This window comes from Mobula birostris, chromosome 4 (assembly GCF_030028105.1).
Source record: "Mobula birostris isolate sMobBir1 chromosome 4, sMobBir1.hap1, whole genome shotgun sequence".
NCBI lineage: Eukaryota > Metazoa > Chordata > Chondrichthyes > Myliobatiformes > Myliobatidae > Mobula > Mobula birostris.
The window spans coordinates 67,749,713-67,772,551 of record NC_092373.1 but is presented as its reverse complement, the minus strand read 5'-3'; the positions used below and the strand labels follow the sequence as shown (position 1 = coordinate 67,772,551).

Sequence of the window (22,839 nt, the reverse complement as noted above, 5' to 3'; positions counted from 1 at the left end):
CATTATGCCATTGGTTATTACGTTCCTGAAGAATCATAAAAGGAAACTGAAGGGGAGATGTTTAAGGATTGAATTCAAAATGTAATCCCTAGTCTTCTCCCTCTGTCAAATTAGTGAATTGGCAGTTGAAGACTGAGTAGTGAATGAAATACTTAGAATAAGAGAAATCAACTGGAAGAGCTTGGATTTTAGAAGCTTGTAGAGCAGGAGAAGTAATGAGAACTGGGAAAACGATAGTAGGGTTTAAAACCATTGGAATGTGGGGATCTATGCAAAATGGCCATTGACCTGAGACCATAACTGAAGTTCCCTTTCTATGGATGCTGTGGACCTTCTGAATATCTCCAGCACTTTCTGTTGCTATTGGGATCTTTGTTCAGCTTGCTCCTTATGTGAACTCAGAGTGTCTGAGAGACTGACTTAGATATCAGGATTGTCTAAGACAGAAAATCTGAGATGAATCAGAGGCCATGAGAGTGCTTCATCCTTGTATTGAATGGATTTTTCTGTTTTAGTTTGTGTTGGAAAATAGTGCTAAGGAAGAAAGCAAAATTATTGAAGTATGAAATTGTCTGATGATTGAATGACTGAGGAGATTAGCAGAAATATGCCCACCCTCCTTTCAGTTGCCACTAATTTGTTACTGATTCTCCATCCCCCATTTTGTGGTTTTCTTTCTCAGCTGTTATCTCTACTGACTCTTTAAAACCCATTTCACACTCGAGAGAACAAGTGGGGGATTTGTGCCAGTCCTGTCATCTCGACATTTTCTGTGGGAGGAGTGAAAATGATGTGCAGGCAGTCACTTTGTTTGGTTTTGTTGTGGTTGACTGTACCAGTTCTATCCTCCTTTTTTTTTTCCTGAAATCAGCTATCTGCTGGTTCTTGCATTCCACTTCCATTTGAGTTCAATTAGCAGAAAGGCCCTATATTTATGTGTCTAAACAGACGGCAAAAACTTTGAATTATCTTTGTTGATTGTGGTTTGCTTTATCAGGTTGACCCATGCAAACATCCTGAATGTGCAAAACTCGGAAGCAGTATCAGAACTCGATGGATATGTTAGTGGCCTCCTCCACTTTTAAAGCATGGACTTTCATGTTGGCATACTGTTGTAGTGCAAATTGTCATTCTCCTCCAGCATAATCTCGTACACTACACTTATGTCCAAATCTAGATTATGAATTCCCAACAGGCAACTAGACAGTGCAGGACATCATCCACTCTAGCTTTGCCAGTGGGACTGTCATTTCTGTGAAATTCCCACCTTTGATGTGAACACATGCTTGAGGAGCTTATGATTAGAAAAAGGAAAGACTGTAACTACAAAGTAGTTTTGAGATTTATAAATGCTACCTCTGGTTCCTTTAATTGGGCTGATAATGGCAAACTTAATAGTATCCTTTAAAAATATATGTTACATTTCCGAGTACCCTTCCTAGGTTGTGGTCTGCCAAGATGATCTGGTAGCAGCAGATTGCCCTCTGGTGGCCTTTAGAAAGCTACTACAAGTCTCTTTACTTGAGACTGTCATTAAACTTATAGCAAAAGTTCTCTGCTCTCCCATATAGTCTCACTGGATGATCCTTCAGTAATTTTATTTCAGAGTACACTATGTTCTCCTTAATCAACATGCAACCTCCTCTCCAATCTTTCCTCCACCTCTGTCCCATATATAGTACCTGTACCTTGAAATTTTAATTCTATTCAGTTGCCTCTTTCAGACAATTCAAATTGTTCATATGCCCAACACCAGATTCCCAAAACAACCACTCTGTTCTGAGCTCCTTCTTAAAACAAAGTTACTGGACAGGCAGAGGGAAAGTTTCGAGGATGTACACAAAGCCTTCTTGAAATATATGAAATCCACACTGGTTCCTGGAAGCCTCTGCCTGTCGCAGCTCAATGAAGGAGAAACATTCACAACTGTACTGAGGAACTCAAATCTGTGCAGCTGAAGTAGAAACTGGTCTTGAAATAAAGGGTGGAAGGAACAGATCACCACTCAAACTACCACATTAAGCACTGTGGAAGACTCTGACTACCACACTAATTTCATCAGTCACTTCAGATCCCATCCTGAGGGATAAAGATGTAAGGGTTGGTACTGCACCTAACCATTAAGTTCCTTGTACTGTATGATCTTGGTCACAGAACTTAAGACCCACTACAAAGCATTAAATTTATAATGTCATTCCACTCCACTGATGGCTGAGCTAGTAATGTCATCTTTCCGATGTGATATTAAAATGGGATCCTGTATTGTGGGTGATGCAATGTGAATTGCCTTGCAGCAGGGTTTAGAGTTCATTTTATCTTTGCAGCTAGTGGGATCTCAATATCTATGAATATGCTTCTGTGTTTATCTACCAGCAATGAATGTACACCAGATAGAACTTCACTGGCTGTTGGCTGATAAATGACACCTAGAGGTATATAGTAAGTGAGGAATTGTTTGAAAGCCCATTTGGTTCAGAAAATAAGTAACCTCGAAGTCCATTTTTTTTAACATCTTCCATTGTTGATTTTCCTGCTACGCTTTACACCTCAGCTGTTGTCAACATTATATTCCACATTAGCCAGCACTAAAGCCATTCTGTTACCAAAGGGAGTCATATCATGAGCTTTCTTCCCAACCCACATCTTGGGACCTCTTTCCTGGTATGCCTCTAATAGATGAAACCAAAACTGACCAAAATAATTGAATCAGAGCCCTGATGCAGGATTTCAACCTTAAACATCAATAATTCCTTTTCTCCATAAGAATGCTGCTCAACTGGTCGTTGCCAATTAAAATAATTAATATTATTCATTTTTAATTAGCTGTTTGAATCTCTTTGTATTATAAAGAGGGTTCTCATTGAAACCTACTGAATATTGAAAGGCCTAGATAAAATAAAAAGGAGAGGATGAGGATATTCCAGTTAGTGGGAGAGTCCAGGACCAGAGAGCACAGCCTCAGAACAGCCTTTAGAACAGATGTTAGGAGGGATTTCTTTAGCAGAGGTTGGCAAATCTAAGGAAATCACTGCCACAGATGGCTGTGGAGGCCACATCACTACATATATTGAAAGGGTAGGTTGATTGGTTCTTCATTAGTAAGGGCATCAGAGGTTACAAGGAGAAAGCAGGAGAAATGTGTGTGAGAGGGAAAATAAATCAGGCATGATGGAATGGCAGAGCAGACTTGATGGGTTGGGTGGACTAATTCTGCTCCTATGTTTTATGGTCATATGGAATCACTACAGTTAATAGGTAGCTTCTATAGGCTCATTGATTAGGCACTATTTGGTAATGAGACAAGGGAATCAGAATCAAGTTTAATATCACTGACATATGTCGTGAAATTTAGTTGTTTTGCTGCAGTAGTAGAGTGCAATACATTTTTTAAAAATTATAAGTTACAATAAGAATATATTCAGTGGCCACTTCATGTGATATCCCCTCACCCAATAGCTAATAAAGTGGCCATTGAGTGTATGTTTGTGGCCTTCTGCTGCTGTAGCCTATCTGCTTCAGGGTTCGATGTGTTGTGCATTTAGAGCTACTCTTCTGCACACTACCTTTGTAACACGTGGTTATCTGAGTTACTGTCACCTTCCTCTTCTGGCCATTCTCCTCTGACCTCTCATTGAGAAGGCTTTTTCATCCACAGAACTGCTGCCCACTAGATGTTTTTTCTATGTAAACTCCAGAGACTGTTGTGGATGAAAATCCCAGGAGATCAGCAGTTCCTGAGAAACTTAAACCACTATATAAGAGAGCACATCCTGAGTGATGGAGTCCTTAATGTGAATGCACTTTCTTTGAGATGTTGCCTTTAGAAGATGTTGTCGATGCTGGGGAGCTGATGCTCATGATAGAGGGGGCTGAGTTTGAAACGCTCTGAAGCTTGTTCCGATTGGAGCACTGGCATCTCCATACCGGATGGTGATGCAATCAGTCAGAATGTACTCATAGTACATCTGTAGAAATTTGCTAGATTCTTTGATGATGCACCAAATCTCCTCAAACTCCTAATAAAGTATGCAGTGACATGCTGACATGCTTTCTTTGTAATTGCAACAATATGTTGGGCCCAGGATAGACCTTCAGAGATGTTTAACCTCAGGTACTTGAAACTGCTCAGTCTTTCCACTGCTGATCCCATAACGAAGACTGGTGTGCTTTCCCTTGACTTCACCTTCCTGAAGTCCACAATCAATTCTTTGGTCTTACTGATGTTGAATGCAGTGTTGTTGTTGTGATACCACTCAACCAGCTGATTTATCTCACTCCTGTACGTCTCTTCGTCACCATTTAAGATTTTCCAACAACAGTTGTGTCATCGGAAATTTATAGATGGTGTTTGATCTGTGCTTAGCCACGCAGGCATGGGTGACTAGGCACAGCTATATTGATACTGGAATCTGAAGCAATGAACAATTTGCTTTGCGAATTCAGCTGGTCCAGTGGCTGAGTTTCCTGTGGTAGGAAATAAATTTCTTGATGCAGTATGTTTTGAGTGGAAATATTAACAGTTCTTTTGCTCCCAAAAGATCATTACTAACGCCTTCAAAATCTCTTCAGCTACCACTTTCTGAAAGCTGGGGTGTAGTCCAGGCATCTTATCTGCTCTCAGACCTTTCAGCTTCCCAAGCACCTTCTCCTTAGTAAGAATAGCTACATTCACTTCTGCTCCCCGACACTTGAATTTCTTGCATGCTGCAAGTATCATCTACAGTAAAGACTGACTCAAATACTTTTTGAGTTTGTCCACCATTTCTTTGTCCCCATAACTACCTGTCCAGTGTCATTTTCTAGTATTCTGATATCCACTCTCATCTTTCTTTTACTCTTTATATATCTGAAAAAAAAATTGGTATTCTACTTAATTGGCAATCTTACCTTTATATTTCATCTTTTCTCCCTTTATGTATTTTTGTAGTTGCTTTCTGATGGTTTTTAAAAGCTTCCCAATACTTTAACATCACTAATTATTGAGATATTATATGCTATTTTTTTTGTTTTGATAGTGTCTTTGTCCTCCCTTGTCAGAATGGTTACCTCATCCTCCCTTTAGAGTACTTCTTCATCTTTGGAAATATCTATCCTACGCCTTCTGAATTGCTGCCAGAACCCACAGCCATCGCTATTCTGCCACCATCTATGCTAGAGTCCACTTTCAATCAACTTTGGTCAGCTCCTCTGTCATGCCTCTATAATTCCCTTTATTCCATGGTATTACTGATATATCTGACTTTAGTTTCTCCCTCTCAAACTGCAGGTTGAATTTTATCATACTTTGTATTATCTGATTATTATAAGTGCTTATTAGCCTCTTCTACTGCCAAGTTGAGGCTACACATAGATTAGAAGAACAGCACATTATATTCCATCTTGGTGTTCTCCAAATTGACAGCATAAATGTTGATTTCTCTAACTTCTGGTAACCATTGCTCTTTGTCTGCCTTTGTCTTGCCTTATGCTACAAGCTCCATTATCCCATCTCTTTCCCTTCCCCACCCTCTCATTCTGCCTATCACCCACACATTCTTCTCTCTGGTTCCTGCCCTTTCCCTTTATTCCAATATGCTCTTCTATCAGATTTCATCTTCCTTAGCCCTTTGTCACTTCCACCAATCACTTCCCAACTTCCTACATCATTCTCACTCTCCTTACTCCCTCACCTGCCAGTTATCCTGTTCTCACCTGGACCCACCTATCGCCCACCAGCTTTTGCTCCATCCCTTTACCCCACTCACCATCCGCCATCTTTCTTTCTATTGAAGAGTCTCAACCTGAAACATTGACTGTTCATTTCCCTCCTTAGATACTGCCATATCAGCAGAGTTCCTCCAGCATTTTGCGTGTTGCTCCAGATTTCTAGCATCTGCATTCTCTCCTGTCTGCTTTTTAAAATTTCCTTCAAAATTCAGGACAATTGAAGTGATTTTTTTCTCTCTCTCTATTACAAGGGAACCTTCTCACAGGTTGTTGGCAAACTTTATAAAGAATAGGAACGAAGCTCCTAAAGGTCAACTGGACAGCCCCTTGAACAATATTGCACTTCTTCCCAGCCACACAATTTGTGAGATGGGGGAACTAACACAAACAGGTGAGGCAGCAAGCAAATTGCAGCATTTTTTCATAAATATTTTAATGGTCCAAGGTAGAAATTTCAATATAGTACTTGGGCATGCCTTTCCAACAGTAATGCTTACCAGAAGAACAATCGGAGTGTGACATGTATGTCAGTGGAAAGAGTTTGGTGCCACAGTTGGAGAACTGCCACCATTCTAAGCTACCTAAAATGTATTTAATATATTTTAGAACCACAGAACAGAACAACACGGGATCATGCCATATGACCCATGATGTTTGTGCTGACCATGATGCCAACTTAAACTGATGCCAGCAACACACACAAAATGCTGGAGGAACTCAGCAGGCCAGGCAGCATCTATGGGAAAATAAAAGTACAGTGGACGTCTCAGGCCTTTTTTCCATGGATGCTTCCTGGCCTGCTGAGTTCCTCCAGCACTTTGTGTGCGTTGCTCAGATTTTCAGCATCTGCAGATTTTCTCCTGTTTGTGTTTAATCTGATGCCAACTGTCTGCACATGATCCATATCCCTCCCATTCCCTGCTTGTTCATGTGCCTGTAAAAGTGTCTCTTACATGTTGCTATCATAAGACCATGAAACCATATGATATAAGAGCAAATTTAAGCCATTTGAGCCCGCTCTGCCATTCCATCATGGTTGATTTATTATCCCTCTCAACCCCTATTCTCGTGCCTTCTCCCCTTAACATTTGATGCTCTTACTAATCAAGAACCTGTGAACCTCCCCTTTATGCCCAAGCACCTGCTGCTCTCTGTTTTAAAAAAAAACTTGCCTTCACCATCTCCTTTAAATATTCAGCCTTTCACCTTAAATCTATACCTCTAATATTTGATATATCGCACCCTGAGGGAAAAAAATCTTCTGAAAATCTACTCTATCTATGCCTCACATAACTTTGTATACTTCTATCAGGTTGCCTCTTGGCCTCCGACATTCCAGAGCAAACAACCCAAGTTTGTCCAATTTCTCTTTGTAGCTGATAGACCTCCGATCCAGGCAATATCAATTATTCAATGCATTTAATTCCATGCCATCTTTTAAAGTGCCAATACTCTGTCATGGTACAACATTTTACAGAAAACTGGATAAGATATATAAGAGGCTGGAGAATTTTTAGTTATTCATTGTTTTGATGAGTGATTGCCAAGCAAAGTATGCATATATACATTCCCCTGTTTTAAATATGACAATATTATATTTTGCATTGAATAACATTTTTGGTAGCATAAACTGTGTACCTGATATGAACAAAGATAAAGATGATCGAGCCTTGCCACTGAATCGAATGGTACAAATGTTTCTCTTCAACCCTGTATTGTTTGCTTACAGGTGTTGTCCAGCATCTCTTGAATGGAGACCACCTTCATGACACATACATTAAGAAACACAGGCTGCTTCCTGACAACTGGACAACGAAGCAACTCTATGTGGAATCTACAGGAAAGAGCCGGACACTGGAAAGTGGGCTGGCTCTACTGTACAGCCTATTGCCGAAATTTGACTGGGGAAAAATACGCATCCGGCACCAGTGGAGCACTATTTTCTGCTCCAACAGCTGTGACTGCCCCATGCGTAACCACTACCTGGAGGAAGAGCAGCGACGGCAGTACAACTTGCGTGTCAAGAATAGCCTGTTGGAACGGACATACATCGATATGGCCAAGATTGTGGGGGTTCCTACAAGGCAGTTAAGAGCAGCTAACCCCATTGATTCTCTGCTGTGCCATTTTTGCCACAATGTCTCATTTCCATGCACAGAACATGGCTGCATTAACTTGGACCACTTCAGAGCCATCAAGGCGCACCAGCTGGAGGATGAGCGAGACAGACAGAGAAAGAGACTATATTATAAATACGCACTGCTTGCAACCTATCCAATTTTAAACCAGACTGTCACTCGCATGCAACGGATTGCCCAAGGAAGAAAGGATGAGATATTTGCTCTCTATTCTGCCCACGATGTCACAGTGGCCCCCTTGCTCAGTGCTCTGGGCATTACCAATGCCAATTTCCCTCGATTTGCTGCCCGATTAATCTTTGAAATCTGGCAAAATGGAAAGGACAAAAAGAAGAATTTTGTACGCATTCTTTATAATGGTGATGATGTCACATCCCAAACCTCATTCTGCTCTGGACACAAAGCACATTCCAAACAACAGCTCTGTCCTTTTGAAAATTTTCTAAATTTTGTAAGGAAGGATGTGTTTAAAGTTTTTAACAGCACAAATTATTATGATGCATGCCATAGAAGGGTGTTTTGAATATTTCAGCTGGTGATGATTCCATGTAATGTTATGTGTTGTGTGTTTTAATTATTACAGGTTTGAACTTGTGACACCTTTTTGATTAGAATATTCATTTTCGATAGAGTTATTTTATTTCTAGTGACAATAAAAGATCATGTGGATTGGTCTGCCACAATTAGCATAATGCTGCATTTCAGCAACTTACAGTAATTGTTAATCTAGGTTCTCCCTTGTTTCACAATGTCAGATTATTTATGAGTTAAAATGAACATAGTAGCCTATCCATTACCTAGCATAGAACAGTACAGCACAATTCAAGCATTTTTGCCCTTAAAGTTGTGCCAACCTTTTTACCTGCTCTGAAATCAATTTAACACTTCTGTCCCACATAGTCCTCTATTTTTTCTATCATCCATGTGCTCTGTATGAACCTCTTAAATGTCCCTAATGTATCTGCCTCTACTACCACCCCTGGCAGCACATTCCACATACACACCGCTCTCTGTGTGTAGAACAAAACACTTGCCTCTATACTTTCCTCCAATGACCATAAAATTAAACAGCTTCACAATAGCCATTTTCATCCTGGAACAAAGTCTCTGGATATCCACTCAGTCTATTCCTCTTATCATCATGTACACCTCTATTAAGTCTATAAGCATCGTAGCACATCTTTATGCAGGTGTCTTGCAGGTGAATTTTAACTAAAAGCAAAACATTTGGTAAACATATAGTTCATATCTTTATTTCCAATTTGTATCCTTTTTGGTTATGAAGTGGATGCACACAGACACTGCTGGGAAAGTGAAGTCTCATTAATCAAATAACATACAACACACAAATGATAACCTCTTAATAGTGTGTATCAGGGATCAAAATCAGATCTCATGCATTGAAACTGGTCTCAGAGGCCTGAAGCCTTCATTGTAAATGGTTAAAGGGTTCAGACCTTCTAGGATTGTTGCTGAGGAGTCTGTAGTGTCTGTCTAATTCAAGCTGTTTCCTTTCTTCTTCTCATCCATAGTCGTTGCTCCAACTAACAATTTCCTCAAATTACCTTGGATCTCTTCCCAAACTTATCTTTAGCATCCCAATCATCTCCTTGGCCTCTCTAATTTACTCTCACATCACTTAATCTCCAAGTTCCATCATCACTGTTTGCCTTTGTAGCACTCCCATGTGTTAACTACTGCCCAACTGATCAGCAATGTTATAGAAGATATTGTCAAATGGCACTTACTCATCATTATTCTGCTCAATCAATCTGGACATCAATAAGGCCAGTCGGCTTCGGATCTCATCACAGCCTTGGTCCAAACACTGACCAAAATACTGTCCTGACATCAAAAGAAATTGCTCTCACTTCACCTCAAGTGTGGCACGAATAAACTCTTGTAAAACTTTAAGTGAATGAGTTGTAGTGGGAAAACACTTCAATGGTAAACTCATAAAGATGCTTGGTGTTTGGGGATGGGTATCTCCTGAGATTGACGCCAAGTACCGAGGCCTGAAGATGAATTAGAAGTCCAGGTGTAGGTTGCAACCAAATCTGAGAATCTCTGCAAGTCTGCTGGGGAGGTCGAAGCCCAGTGTTTGTCAGCCCAAGTTTGCGTCCATTCGAGGACTGTTCTGGGATTACAGGATTGTGAATGTGCGTGGTTGGGAGGGAGGAACTGTGCTAATTTTTTCTGTTGTTGTTTGTTGCTTATTGTGTTCTGAGATGTTCTGTCAAGCATTGTGAGCATGTTATATTGGCGCCAGAATGTGTGGCAACACTTGTGGGCTGCCTCCAACATGCCCTTGGTTGTGTTGGTTGTTAACACAAATAATACATTTCACTGCATGTGTCGATGTGCATGTGACAAATAAACTTGAATCTTGAACCTTAACATATACAAAGGAGGTGGATATAGTTACCTGGTGTCAGGACAAAACAAAAATCTCCTTCCCTGATGAGGTCAAAAGTAGTACTGTGCAAACAATATTGAATATTATATGTAAGCTCCCAGTAAATGAAGCAGTCCAAGACTGAGACAATATTCAGTCATAGTTTGATAAGCAAGTTGCACTGCAGTTACAGACATCGCTTGCCTGAATGTATGTACCTCCAATAACAGGCACTTCGTCCATGAGCCATTTGAAATGTTCATCCTCTCCACCAACACCTCACAATGGTTGCAACAAAATACACTGTAGTCATTCGGCCAGATAGCAAGCACAGCATTTTCAAAAATTCATAGCCTGCATTACCAAAAAGGAAGAAGGCAAAAGATGTATTGGAGTACCATCACCTGCAGATTTTTAAAAAAAATTCAGACAGCATTCAGCTTTCAAACTGTTGCCCAATATACTTTCACTGTGGTCTCCAGATGTCTTCATCTCATGTTGAAGAATGGCTGGCCCATTAAATTTAAATCAGTGAAACTCTGATAGATCAAAATAATTCCTTTAAAATGTTAAATGGTACAGCCTGTCCTCTTCTGTTTTTTTTTCCAGATTATTTTGCTATTTTAGAATTTCTGAATCATTTTCCTTTCAAGTAACCCTTTTGCTGGCCATGTAGAGTTTGCTTTCAGTTTGTAATGGCTCTCAAATAAAGATAATTTGGCCGCCTTTCTTCTTCTTCTTCCCCTTTAACTTTTAAGGCCAACTATTTTATAATTGATAGGTTATTAAGAACTCTCTATGCTTTGAAGGCATTTTGTATTTTACGCTTCTTAATCCTACTTGTGGAGAGTTATTTTTCTTTGGTGTGGATGCAACTGCAGTGATAAGTATTATCTAACCAAGTTTCAACAGTAGATCTATTCATCCATGTGAAAGCTTTTTGAGTTTTATTTACCATATTCCCCTGCTAAATTGTGGATATATCTTTCCAAGTAGCCATTGCTCAAAAGTGGGGTAAATATTTGAGGTTGACCTAGTGTGATGGACATTCACAGTCCAGGGCCCAGGGGGTCTTTTGCCAAGCTCATTTTTTTTTTTATCACAGCAGCTGACACTTGCATGGAGAAAGTTATTTTTGAGTAAGTTAAATTACAAACCAATATTCCTTGCTCAGTTTCTTGTCATAAAAAAAGACTCAGTCTTCAGTTCTTAATGTAAATTGCAAGCAATAGTCTGAAGTTAAAAGGACAGCTTTGCAAATGAACAACACTGTCTATAGAGCACAGACTGCTGGTCTACAGCATGGGACAGGCTGCTCAAGAGATGCAGTATAAGACAATGGGGTTATGTTAATTGGCCTGCATCAAACCAGACAACACTTGATGTTAATCAGTTCAAGGAAACTTGCAGACTAGGCCGATACTATCACTTAGCACATCAAATACTGATCTATCAATAGTTGGGAGTTATGTGTACTCAGCAAGTCAGCCCTCACAGCATTAATTTTGGGTGTCTGATATCTCTGTTTGCAGAAGTGTTTAGACCATCTGTGTAAATTCACCCAAGTAGTCCAAAAAAAAAAACAGTATGATTGTTAGAGAGCTGTCAGGATTGTTAGGAATGGTCAAGGAATCACAAGATTAGTGATAGAAAGATGGGGTGGATAGAATTCATTCAATTTAAATGATGGATGTCTTGTTTGTCTCTAATTCATTGGTATGTATTTTTAATTTATAGGAATTGTACCTGTGTTTTGTAAACTCTTGTGTTTTAAAAATCATTTGTAATTCAAAAATCTTTTATAAGATAGAACTCCTCCGATTTTTAAATGTTTTTCAAGAATTTTATCTAAATTTAAATATGTATCACTAAAAATAAATTAACTGTGTTTAAACTACTGCACAAGCTACAAGTATCTCCTCTTCAGTAGGGAGGATAGGATCCACCACTAAAATAGTGGATATTGGCAGGTAAACCCACTGTGGAGGTTCAACAGGGAAGTGAACTAGTCTTTGAGAGTAGGTGCTACAGTACAACCTCCCTTTAGTGAGGGTAGCCATAGCTACCTACATCAGATAGGGCTTAAGGTCTTTGCTTGAGTTCAGAACTTCATGGATAGCAAACACAATACTATTATCGTTGGCACCCAACATGGTCACATTATAACAAACATATTATTTCTGAAAGAGTTATAATTTAGCAGTAGTCCAACTCAGTGAGCTATCGACAAGTACGACAGCACTGCAACTAGCAACATAAAATGGCTGACATCCTGGTTCCACGAAGGCCTATTGAAATATACAGATGTACGCTGAAAACAGATGTACGCTGAACAGATGTATGCTGAAAAATGTGGCACTAGAGAAATCAAATAATGCAATTCAACAAGCAATTAATCTTCAGACAAGGGATCAAACAAAATCTCTTGTTCTGTGAATTAATGTTTCTCCGAAAGCTGCTGTAACCATCTGCTAAAACAAGAAGACATGCAAGCCCACATACACTATGCCTCATAATTTCACGCTAACCGAACAGAAATTTCTTGCGTCAGAATGTTGTCTTACTATGGTATTCTATACATTTATTACAGGAAGACCCCTGCAAGAAGACAGACAAATTATTATACAGAGTATGCATGGCAAATTAACAACAAATGAACAGAGAGCTACTATAGCTAGATATGAGAAATGGCAAATATTTTTACAAGATGACACCTTAAAGGGGGAATACATTCCTGAGAGCCATGACTTACATCCAGACCTGCAAAGGAGGATGCAAACCATCTCCTCCATGAACCAATGTAGCACAATATCCTTTAGAGCAATATTCTCAAATATGTTACTGTGATGGATTAGTAGTGAAAATCCAGAAAGATGGATCCACTCAGTTGCAGACAAATGAAGGAATTATAAAAGGAAATTTTCATCAGAAGCTGAATTTGAACCTCATGAGTTGGAAGCTCATCCTTAAGGGCAAGGGTTCCCAACCATTTTTATGCCTCGAACTGAGGGGTCTGTGAACCCCAGACTGGGAATCCCCATTAAGGGAGTCATACAGATCAACTTGCAGAGACAAACACCCTAGAATTATTTCTAAAACAGGTAAATACAATTGAACCAGTCTTGGAATGTACTGACTCTCATAATGCAAGAGAAAGAAATCTTCCCATCTGGTCAACTACTGGATGGAAAACACACAGAGGTAAACTACTTCCACATTTGTCCACTTGGAAGAATACTTATGAGTAATTATTGATTAAACCATTAGCACAGGTGTTACACATCCTGGGACTTACTGCAGGCCACTTATACAGCTATGGTAATAAGCTAATTGATGAGCAAGCACAACAAGTTATTGGGATGCACCTTACCACAGTATAAGGGAGGCTAGGATTTTGGGAGTAACTAAGCAACAAATAGGACATAACCACAGTAATATTTTATGAAATCTCTTAGCTGCTACTAAACCCAATCCCAAAGGATTTCCAACAACATAAAAATATGAAGCTAATGATGAAGGTAAGATTTGTGTGTGGCACCTTAAGAATAATAAGAAACAAATATCTCCTGCCCACAAGTGGAAAGCACTGACTCAAGAAGCCCACCAAGGATTCGGCCACAATCATGGTGGCAGACAAGCCACTCATGCAAGGTTGACCATTTTTTACTGGTGAAGTTACATATTGAGTGATTGTAAGCGATTTGTTGCAAATTGTCAAAAATATCTGACCTAAAATAAAGGGGCACTCACAAGACCACCTCCTACAAGAGAAATAAAACCAGCTGTTCCAATGCAGGTGTGGCAAACTGATTATATAGGCCTATTTTTGGCATCCCAAGGCAAACCACCTTATATGTGGTTAGATTCCACGACTTCTTGTAATGAGGCAGCAACTGTCACAGCTCTCCAAAACCCTCCAATATTCCCATATACTGACACCGCAGCATGCATGACCCAGCTGAGGGTCTTCCTTCATTGGTAAAGCCTTTCAATCTATTTCGGAACAAACAGGCCAAGTGGAGGACAGCACTCCATCCCACCCTCAATCAAGTGGCATACTGGAGCGAAGGAATCAAGAGATTGAGTGAGGCCTGGCAAAATTAGTCAACTCTAGAGGCTAAAAGTGGTCTACACTTGTCTATGAAGTACATAAACAATTTGCCAAACAATTATGCAAATAGTACAGAAGAATGCTGTGCCTTACTTCTTAGTGTACAATGTCCACCTAAATACACCCCTACTCGCTAATTCAGGCCAACCATCACCTAAACATGATACAACTCTCCTCAAGGAATTGAGAGAGTTTATGGGAATTCAAGAGACAACAAAGAATCCAACAGAAAGTTTGGAGACCATAAAACAGAGACTGGGTCCAAGAAAAGAAATTCCATAAAAGTAATTCTGACCCTAACTTCCATCCTAAATGGAAACCTCTTCATCTTGTTACCCAGGTTATCAATGATCGGACTGTGGTAATCCAGACTGGGAGGGGAAACAAACATATCTCCATCTATAGCATAAAATCTGCCCCAGCGGGATTCTTCCCCCACGAATGAGTGGAGGCCTTATATTAGACCAGTATATGGATCCACTACAGAACCCCTAGTACACCAATGGAAAGGATTGAAATGTATTGAAAACATAAAATAGATATTTAAATCTAAAAAGATAGGAAGATCTCATAGATTCATTGCCAGAGCACCACACCCGAAAAGCCTTGTTGCTTTTAAAGTAATAAAGACTTCAGTTCTAGGAAGAAACGTTGTTCTTGCTATAATTTACTTCTAGTATTTGACTTAATGACTCAGAGAATATTAGACAGAGAAGATCTGCGAGCAATGATGATTCTAATTTAAATATCACAAAATGGACCTTACCGCTTGGACATATGTGAACTAATACACTGGAATCCTTAATCTTTGCTGTGATTGTTCCCATCCACTTAATCATTCACTCAGACCGCATTACGGATGAAATGAACAACAATACATGGGAAGGCAAAGAGTCACTTGCAAAAATGATTGGTGACACCCTAACAAAACTGAAAGATCCGAGCTCAGATATTGAAGGTAGACTAATGGAGGAATCCCTCTACACTTGAGGAAAAGTAGACACTGTTATGTCATTGAATGGTCCCATTCATGGAGACGTGTCATTGAAACTGTTAGACTAAAACATTATGAAAAACCATTTTTAATGATAATTCTTCTGTATTAGAGGGATATCACACTGCACTTTCACTTTCTGGCCGTACTAACTACAACGATTTTAGACATTTCTATTACTCCAACTCTGGCCACTATTCCACTCTATTGTAACAATTTTCTGCATTACGGGTTTATTTTCTAATTGGTTCAGTGAAGCCATTGGTCCGCTTTTTCCATGGGTAGATAAGATGGAAAGATGCACTGAAGAAGAAGGTAAGGTAAAATGAAAATATTTTCCTCCTTAGTCAACTGAAATTCATAGGTCCAATCAACTTTTTAGAGACTTTAGTCTATTGGATTTACCCAGATTTCCTTTCTGCCCTTCATCAAACAGTTGTGCCATGGTGCAAATAGTACCCTACAACAAAAATTAATTCAGAAATATTGGTGTGCTCATGAATCCAATTATATTTCTGCTAGACTTTGATTACAAGTTAAGAAATGGAGGTAAACAAGCTTTTGACAAACTTTACAGTTGGAGACCAATTGATAATGCTAAATTTTGGGGTTGCACTGATAACATTACTTCCCAGGTGAATGATGTAACATACACAGACTGTATAACATTGTTCTGTATTCAGCTTGATGGTATTAACATCAGCAGGCAAACAAATGGGCTTTAACAGTTTTCATGATATTTTTAAAAAGTATTAGAATGAAACTGCCTGCACAGCATACCTTGACAATGCTCACTCTCATAATAACACTGATGTGATCCTTCAGTTCACTTGGAAGGTAGAAAGGTTGCTCAGACTTCCTACTTTCCGAGGATCACCCACTTTTTAAGGCCTATAAAGGAAAACATTCTTGGAGTGATCTGATTAGTCAATCCATGTTGCTTATCTCAAGACTTAAATGGAAGTCCAGTTTTAAGGAATGATTTATTATACAAGCAATAAGAGTATTCTGGAAGGAGTTGATGTTCATCAACACTGGCTAGAAGAAACTCAGTCAAATCAAAAGAATATTTCTCAATACACAACTAGAGTGACTGAACTGAAGCAATCAGGCAAGTGAGGCAACTCATTTCACAAGCTTCCTTTGCAGACCCATCCCAAGCCCCTGACTGGCTTAACTCTATAGCTGAAACAATAGCCAAGTCCTCTCCAGATGTTGCAAATTAAACTTCTGCAGCAGCAGTTTCTAGGTGGATTAGTACTACTTTAAATTGGATGAAAGATTTTTTTTTGCAGTCTTCCAATGGACATGGCAAAACAGTTCAAACACTACACCGATGGGGTGCCCGACAAACCCCAGCTTGCCCCTGTGGTTCCCCAACCCAGGACGTCCTCCACTGGATCCAAATATGCTCTCTCACCAAGATCCGAGATGACTTTGACAAAGTCCATCGACGTGGTCACGAGCTGGAGGAGTGGTTTGATAAAAAACAATTAGAGGTATGAAGAGAGAAGCACCTGCCTTATGAAACAACAACAGACAATTCCCCTGCCATTGGAATTATTATTTCTATGGTGCTCCTTCTGTTGAAATGTTAAAGCTTGCCTGGACTGAAGTTTGTTGACTTCTGCAAACTTGCAAAGGAGTGGAGTGCATAATGACTCCACTCCTAAGACTATCTCCAATATTTGATCTGCACTACCATGGATTATCTCTTGTATATCTGCTTTGCTATGCACTGCCTTGTATTTGCCTTTTTACTTTTTCCTCCTGTTCATCCTCAACCCTGGAAGAGTGAACAGCAGCGACTGCCCTGATCATGTTATCCTTACTTCTCTCTTTTTCCTAGTCCTGATCACTACGTTGCCTATGGATTTGCATGCTTCTCACCTCATCTTGATAGGGAGGATGGGGGTGGGGGATGGTGGTCTGTCACAAATAATCAGACAAATAACAGAATCCCATAGAAAGTTGAATCAATAAACATTTTGCACTTACTAGTTTGGATATTACATATTTGTACCATGGGTAGCTTTTCATAATATGGTTCGTAAAACTTTATATAATGTACTTTGGAAATATGTTGTTCAGGAGCAAAAGAAAACCCCTGCACATCTTAGCTTAATGGGCCCAAGAACGTACAGTCTCTTACACAACTTAGTAATCCCTGCAAAGTCAGCAAGCAAGACATTTGATGAAATTGTTGTAATTTTACAATCACTTGAGCCCTAAACCACTGGTAATAGCTGAGAGATTTAGAGTTTACAAAAAGAACCAGTCGAAAGATGAAAACATTTCTGAATACATTGCGGAACAGTCCAAATTTTCTCAGTACTGTGACTTTAGAGATGGACTTTCCGATGTAGGAAAGAATAGGCTTTATACACAAAGCATTCAAAAGAGGCTACTGTCTGAAAGAGACCTAACCTTAGAATGGGGGTTGACCGTTGAAATATTGTTAGGAACTGCAGCAAAGAATGCAGCAGAACTACAGAAAAGGAGGTCAGAATGTGAAATGCACAAAATGTCCCTGATCGGTCCAAAAAGCCAAAATTGTTATCAATGTGGCAAATCCTCCCATGATGTAAATAGCCATTGGTTCAAAGCAAAAGTCTGCAGAAAGTGACACAGACAAGGTCACATAGGGAGAGTGTGCAAGGCAGACAAGCACAACTGAGTGAAAAGTCTCTAACATAAAACCAAGCAAATGCATAAAATCACCAAATGCGAAACAGGATCAGACAACATAGAGTCTGACAAAGCTGAACTGTCATGCCTAGAACTGCATAGTATTAATGAAAACTCACAAAATCATCTGGATCACAATCAATGGGTCTGATATAAAACTGAAAATGGAGCTGGATACAGGGTCAGATTTGTCCATAATTCCAGAGGCTGACTACAACAGACGGTTTTCTAAGATACTATTAGAAAAGACCTCAGTGATTTTAGAGTCTTACACAGGTGAAAATGTGTCTCTCAAAGGCAAACTGTAAGTAAAGGTGATGTATGGATGCCAAACACAACAGTTAGCTTTATTTATTGAAAAGTGAAGGGTCAGCACTTTTTGGACATGAACGGCTGAGAAAAATCCAACTGAATTAGCACTCAATCAATGATCTAGTGTGACATCACCAGGCAACGGCAGCCCAAACGGTAGCACTAACCAGAGACTGGTACAGCTACTTAACGCTAATGAGAAGGTGTATGAGAAGAGCACTGGTAAACTTAAAGGGATTAAGGCCAGAACTGAACAGGATGAAACAGCAACACCAAGATTCCATAAAGCACGTCCAGTGCAACATGCACTACATCCTAAAGTGGATGCTGAATTGCAGAGCTTGGAGGCATTTGGAATTCACTCCAAGGCTGACTGGAGTGGTTGGGTCCTGCCCATTGTCCTGGTGATCAAGAAAGGGAAAGGTGGAGCCATTCACAAATGTGGGGATTTCAAGGTGAGCATCAACCCAGTGCTGCATACTGTGCAGTATCCCCTGCCACAAATAGAAGACATTTTGGCATCTTTGGCAGGTGGGGAGAGAGGTTTTAAAAGATTGAAATATCGCAAGCCTATCTACAAATGGAGATTGTGGAGTCAAGCAGGAAGTTTCCCATAATCAACACTCACAAGGGACTGTTCCAGTATAATCGCCTCGCCTTTAGCGTCACATCAGCTTCAGCAATTTGGCAAAGACCAATAGACCAAATGCTCCAAGATATCCTGGGAACACAATGTTACCTTGATGGCACCATCGTGACTAGCAAAAATGTTGAAGAGCACCTCCAGAACCTTGGTAAACTGCTTACCAGGCCGAGTGAGTATGGTCTGCGCGCAAAGAGAAAGAAATGTGAGCTTTTCAAGAATGAAATCTCATATTGTGGACATGAAGCAAATGCAAATTGGCATGCAATGCGTTCCTTTATGGCATTGGAGTCATTTTGTCACACACTATGAAAGATGGATCAGAATGCCCAATTGCATTTGCTTCATGCTCACTGATGAGTGTAGAATGCAACTACGCACAGATCAACCGAGAGGCCCTTATTCTAGTATTGGGAATAAAGTTGTTTCACCACAACCACTATGGTCAAAGGTTTATGCTATTGACAGATCAACAGCCCCTTCTGTCCATTTTCAATCCCAGGAAGGGAACTCCAGTGATAACTGCTAACTGGTTACACCGCTGGACACTATCCCTAGGAGCCATTTTTATGAGATAGAGTTCAAGAGTACCAAACAACACAGCAACACTGATGGCTAGTCACACTAACCACTACTGGCAATTGAAGAAGAGAAGTCTTCATACTGTGACCCACAGAAGTTTTCCATATCATATTGGTCTGAAACACAAATGGAAGCAAGGAATAACCCAACATTGTCAAGCAACATATGAAATCACCAAGCAAGGATGGACAGCTCATGGTAACCCTATGTTTCAGAGTTCTCAGCAAGATGAGGACAACTGTTGGTATGTCAAAGAACGCTGATGTGTGGATCTTGTGTTGTGGTTCCCTCTAAACCAGGGGTCCCCAACCTTTTTTGCACTGCAGACCGGTTTAATATTGACAATATTCTTGCGGACCAGCCGGCCCCGTGGGGGGTTGGGTGGGGGAGGTAGGGTTGCCTACGGACAAGAGTAACAGTCAAATACATTGTGTTTACCCCAAGAAAGACTACAATGACCATGAAACCTTGCACGAGCACCAGTGCGCATGCACGTACCTGCCGATTTTTTTTCCTACCAATCGTTTTTGTCGATTCTGTTCGGGGGGGGGGCGGGTGGTGTTAATCATGACTGGAATATAGGTGATAAGTGGCTAATACACTCAATTTCGTTTCTAAGAGGGCTTATCTAACGAATTTAATATTAAACACACAGCGCATATTTTCCTTGCATGAATATAGTGATAAGTCAATTATCAGGGGAGGACAGGGGAGCTTGAAGTACGTGTTGAACGAATTTCCAGTAGAAGTGGCAGAAGCAGGTTTGATATTATCACTTAAAGAAAAATTGGATAGGTATATGGACAGGAAAGGAGTGGAGGGTTATGGGCTGAGTGCAGGTCGGCAGAACTAGGTGAGAGTAGCATTCGGCACGGACTAGAAGGGCCGAGATTGCCTGTTTCTGTGCTGTAATTGTTATATGGTTATATAAGCCACTTATAAGTCAATAGCATCATAACATTTTAAGTAACATTTGGATATTAAACAGACAGCACATATCTTCCCCGTATGAACATATAAAATCATTGCAACACACCAATATCGCTGAATCAGTGGGAGCCCTGGGCTTGTTTCCCTGCAACAAGACGGTCCTATCGAGGGGTGACAGGAGACAGCGATACTCGAAGGGGGTTCCTTATGTCCAGTCTATTCCGCAATTTAGTTTTCCTTGCATTCATTGCAGAAACATGTTGGAAATGGAAGCAACGTTTTCAGTACTTTTGTGGCTATCTCAGGATATTCAGCCTTGACTTTGATCCAGAATGCTGGCAGAGATGTTATGTCAAACATATTTTTCAGCCCACCGTCATTTGCAAAGCTCGAGGAGTTGATCTTCTTCCCGCGCTGACATGGATGACGCGCAGGTCATGACCTTGCATGCGTCCAAGCTCAACAGTGGGTGTGACAGGGAATGAGGAAAGGTGCAGCTGACTCATATCACCAAATCATATCGTTTCCTCGCGGCCCAGTAGCACATGCTTTGCGGCCCAGTATCGGTCCACGGCCAATGGTTGGGGACCACTGCTATAAACTGTGCACCAGAGTGTTAGAAAATCTGCATGAAATACACCTGCGTAAGGTCAAGATGAAGAGTCTCGCCTGGAGCTAAGTGTGATGGCTGGGAATAAATAAACAGATTGAAGAATTGAAGACTTGTTCAAAAGCTGTTCAGGATGCCAAAAAGTTCAAAATGCATCCTCCACAGGCACCATTGCACCTGTGGGAGGGGTTGTCGTCACCATGGCAAACAGTACGCATTGACTTTGCTGGGCCATTCATGAACTCCATGTTTCTGATTGCTGTGGATGCTCCTTCCAAGGGACTGGAGGTTATACCAATGAAGTCAACCACCTCAGTGAAGACTGTCTCTGCACTGAGGATTATCTTCATCAGAAATGGTTTACCAGAACAAATTATGAGTGACAATGGACTACAACACATATCAGAAGAATTCAGACTGTTCATGAAGAAAAATAGCATCAGACATTTCAAGTCATTTCCTCACCACCCAGCAATGAGTGGAAAGGTTTATCTAAACCTTCATGGAGTCCATTAAAGTGATGGACATTTCTCTACTACACAAGGTGGGCAACTTTCTTTTTGTGTACCAGAATTCTGTTCATGCAATGACAAATGAAACACCAACAATGTTGTTTATGAACAGGACTCTGAGATCTCGCATAGACCTCCTGAAATCAGACCTCCAGGGGAAAGTGCAGAATTAAACAGTTCAGCCAGTTGCCATGTGCGGATGTACAACTGAAGAACACACTCGAGTCAATTGCATCAAACAAAACAAATACATTACAGTCACCGAACTTACCTCTCAGTGATGAACTTGTCACTGATAGCATGTGACACTGGAACCGAGCATGTTGCCTTAGACCAGACACCTACCAAACCTGATACCACTCCACAGGCCCAGAGGCACTATCCTGAAACAGAGAGCCGCCCAAAAGACTGAACCTTCAGAACTGTGAAGTTAGTTAAGGACTGTTATTGTGAAAGCATGTATATTTGGAACAACACACATAAAAGTTGCTGGTGAACGCAGCAGGCCAGGCAGCATCTGTAGGAAGAGGTGCAGTCGACGTTTCAGGCCGAGACCCTTCGTCAGGACTAACTGAAGGAAGAGTGAGTAAGGGATTTGAAAGTTGGAGGGGGAGGGGGGGAGATCCAAAATGATAGGAGAAGACAGGAGGGGGAGGGATGGAGCCAAGAGCTGGACAGGTGATTGGCAAAAGGGATACGAGAGGATCATGGGACAGGAGGTCCAGGAAGAAAAACAAGGTGGGGGGGGACCCAGAGGATGGGCAAGGGGTATATTCAGAGGGACAGAGGGAGAAAAAGGAGAGTGAGAGAAAGAATGTGTGTATAAAAATAAGTAACAGATGGGGTATGGGTCCTAGCTATGCCTGCCTTTTTGTTGGCTTTGTGGAACAATCTATGTTCCGTGCCTACTCTAGTATCTGTCCCCCACTTTTCCTTCGCTACATCGACGACTGCATTGGCGCTGCTTCCTGCACGCATGCAGAGCTCGTTGACTTTATTAACTTTGCCTCCAACTTTCACCCTGCCCTCAAGTTTACCTGGTCCATTTCCGACACCTCCCTCCCCTTTCTAGATCTTTCTGTCTCTGTCTCTGGAGACAGCTTATCCACTGATGTCTACTATAAGCCTACTGACTCTCACAGCTATCTGGACTATTCCTCTTCTCATCCTGTCTCTTGCAAAAACGCCATCCCCTTCTCGCAATTCCTCTGTCTCCGC

General features: G+C 40.7%; 1 protein-coding gene across 3 annotated transcripts in view; it reads left to right on the top strand.

Moving 5' to 3' along the window:
* Nucleotides 1-12,119, top strand: part of pxylp1 (2-phosphoxylose phosphatase 1) — a 221,033-nt gene extending 208,914 nt beyond the window's left edge. For all 3 annotated transcript variants that reach the window (XM_072255501.1, XM_072255499.1, XM_072255498.1), the window contains 2 exons: nt 5,958-6,097; nt 7,436-12,119. In XM_072255501.1, the coding sequence (XP_072111602.1) occupies nt 5,958-6,097; nt 7,436-8,367 (1,072 nt within the window). In that variant the 3' untranslated portion in view covers nt 8,368-12,119. The remainder of the gene's footprint in view (nt 1-5,957; nt 6,098-7,435) is intronic.
* The last annotated feature ends 10,720 nt before the right edge of the window (nt 12,120-22,839 follow it).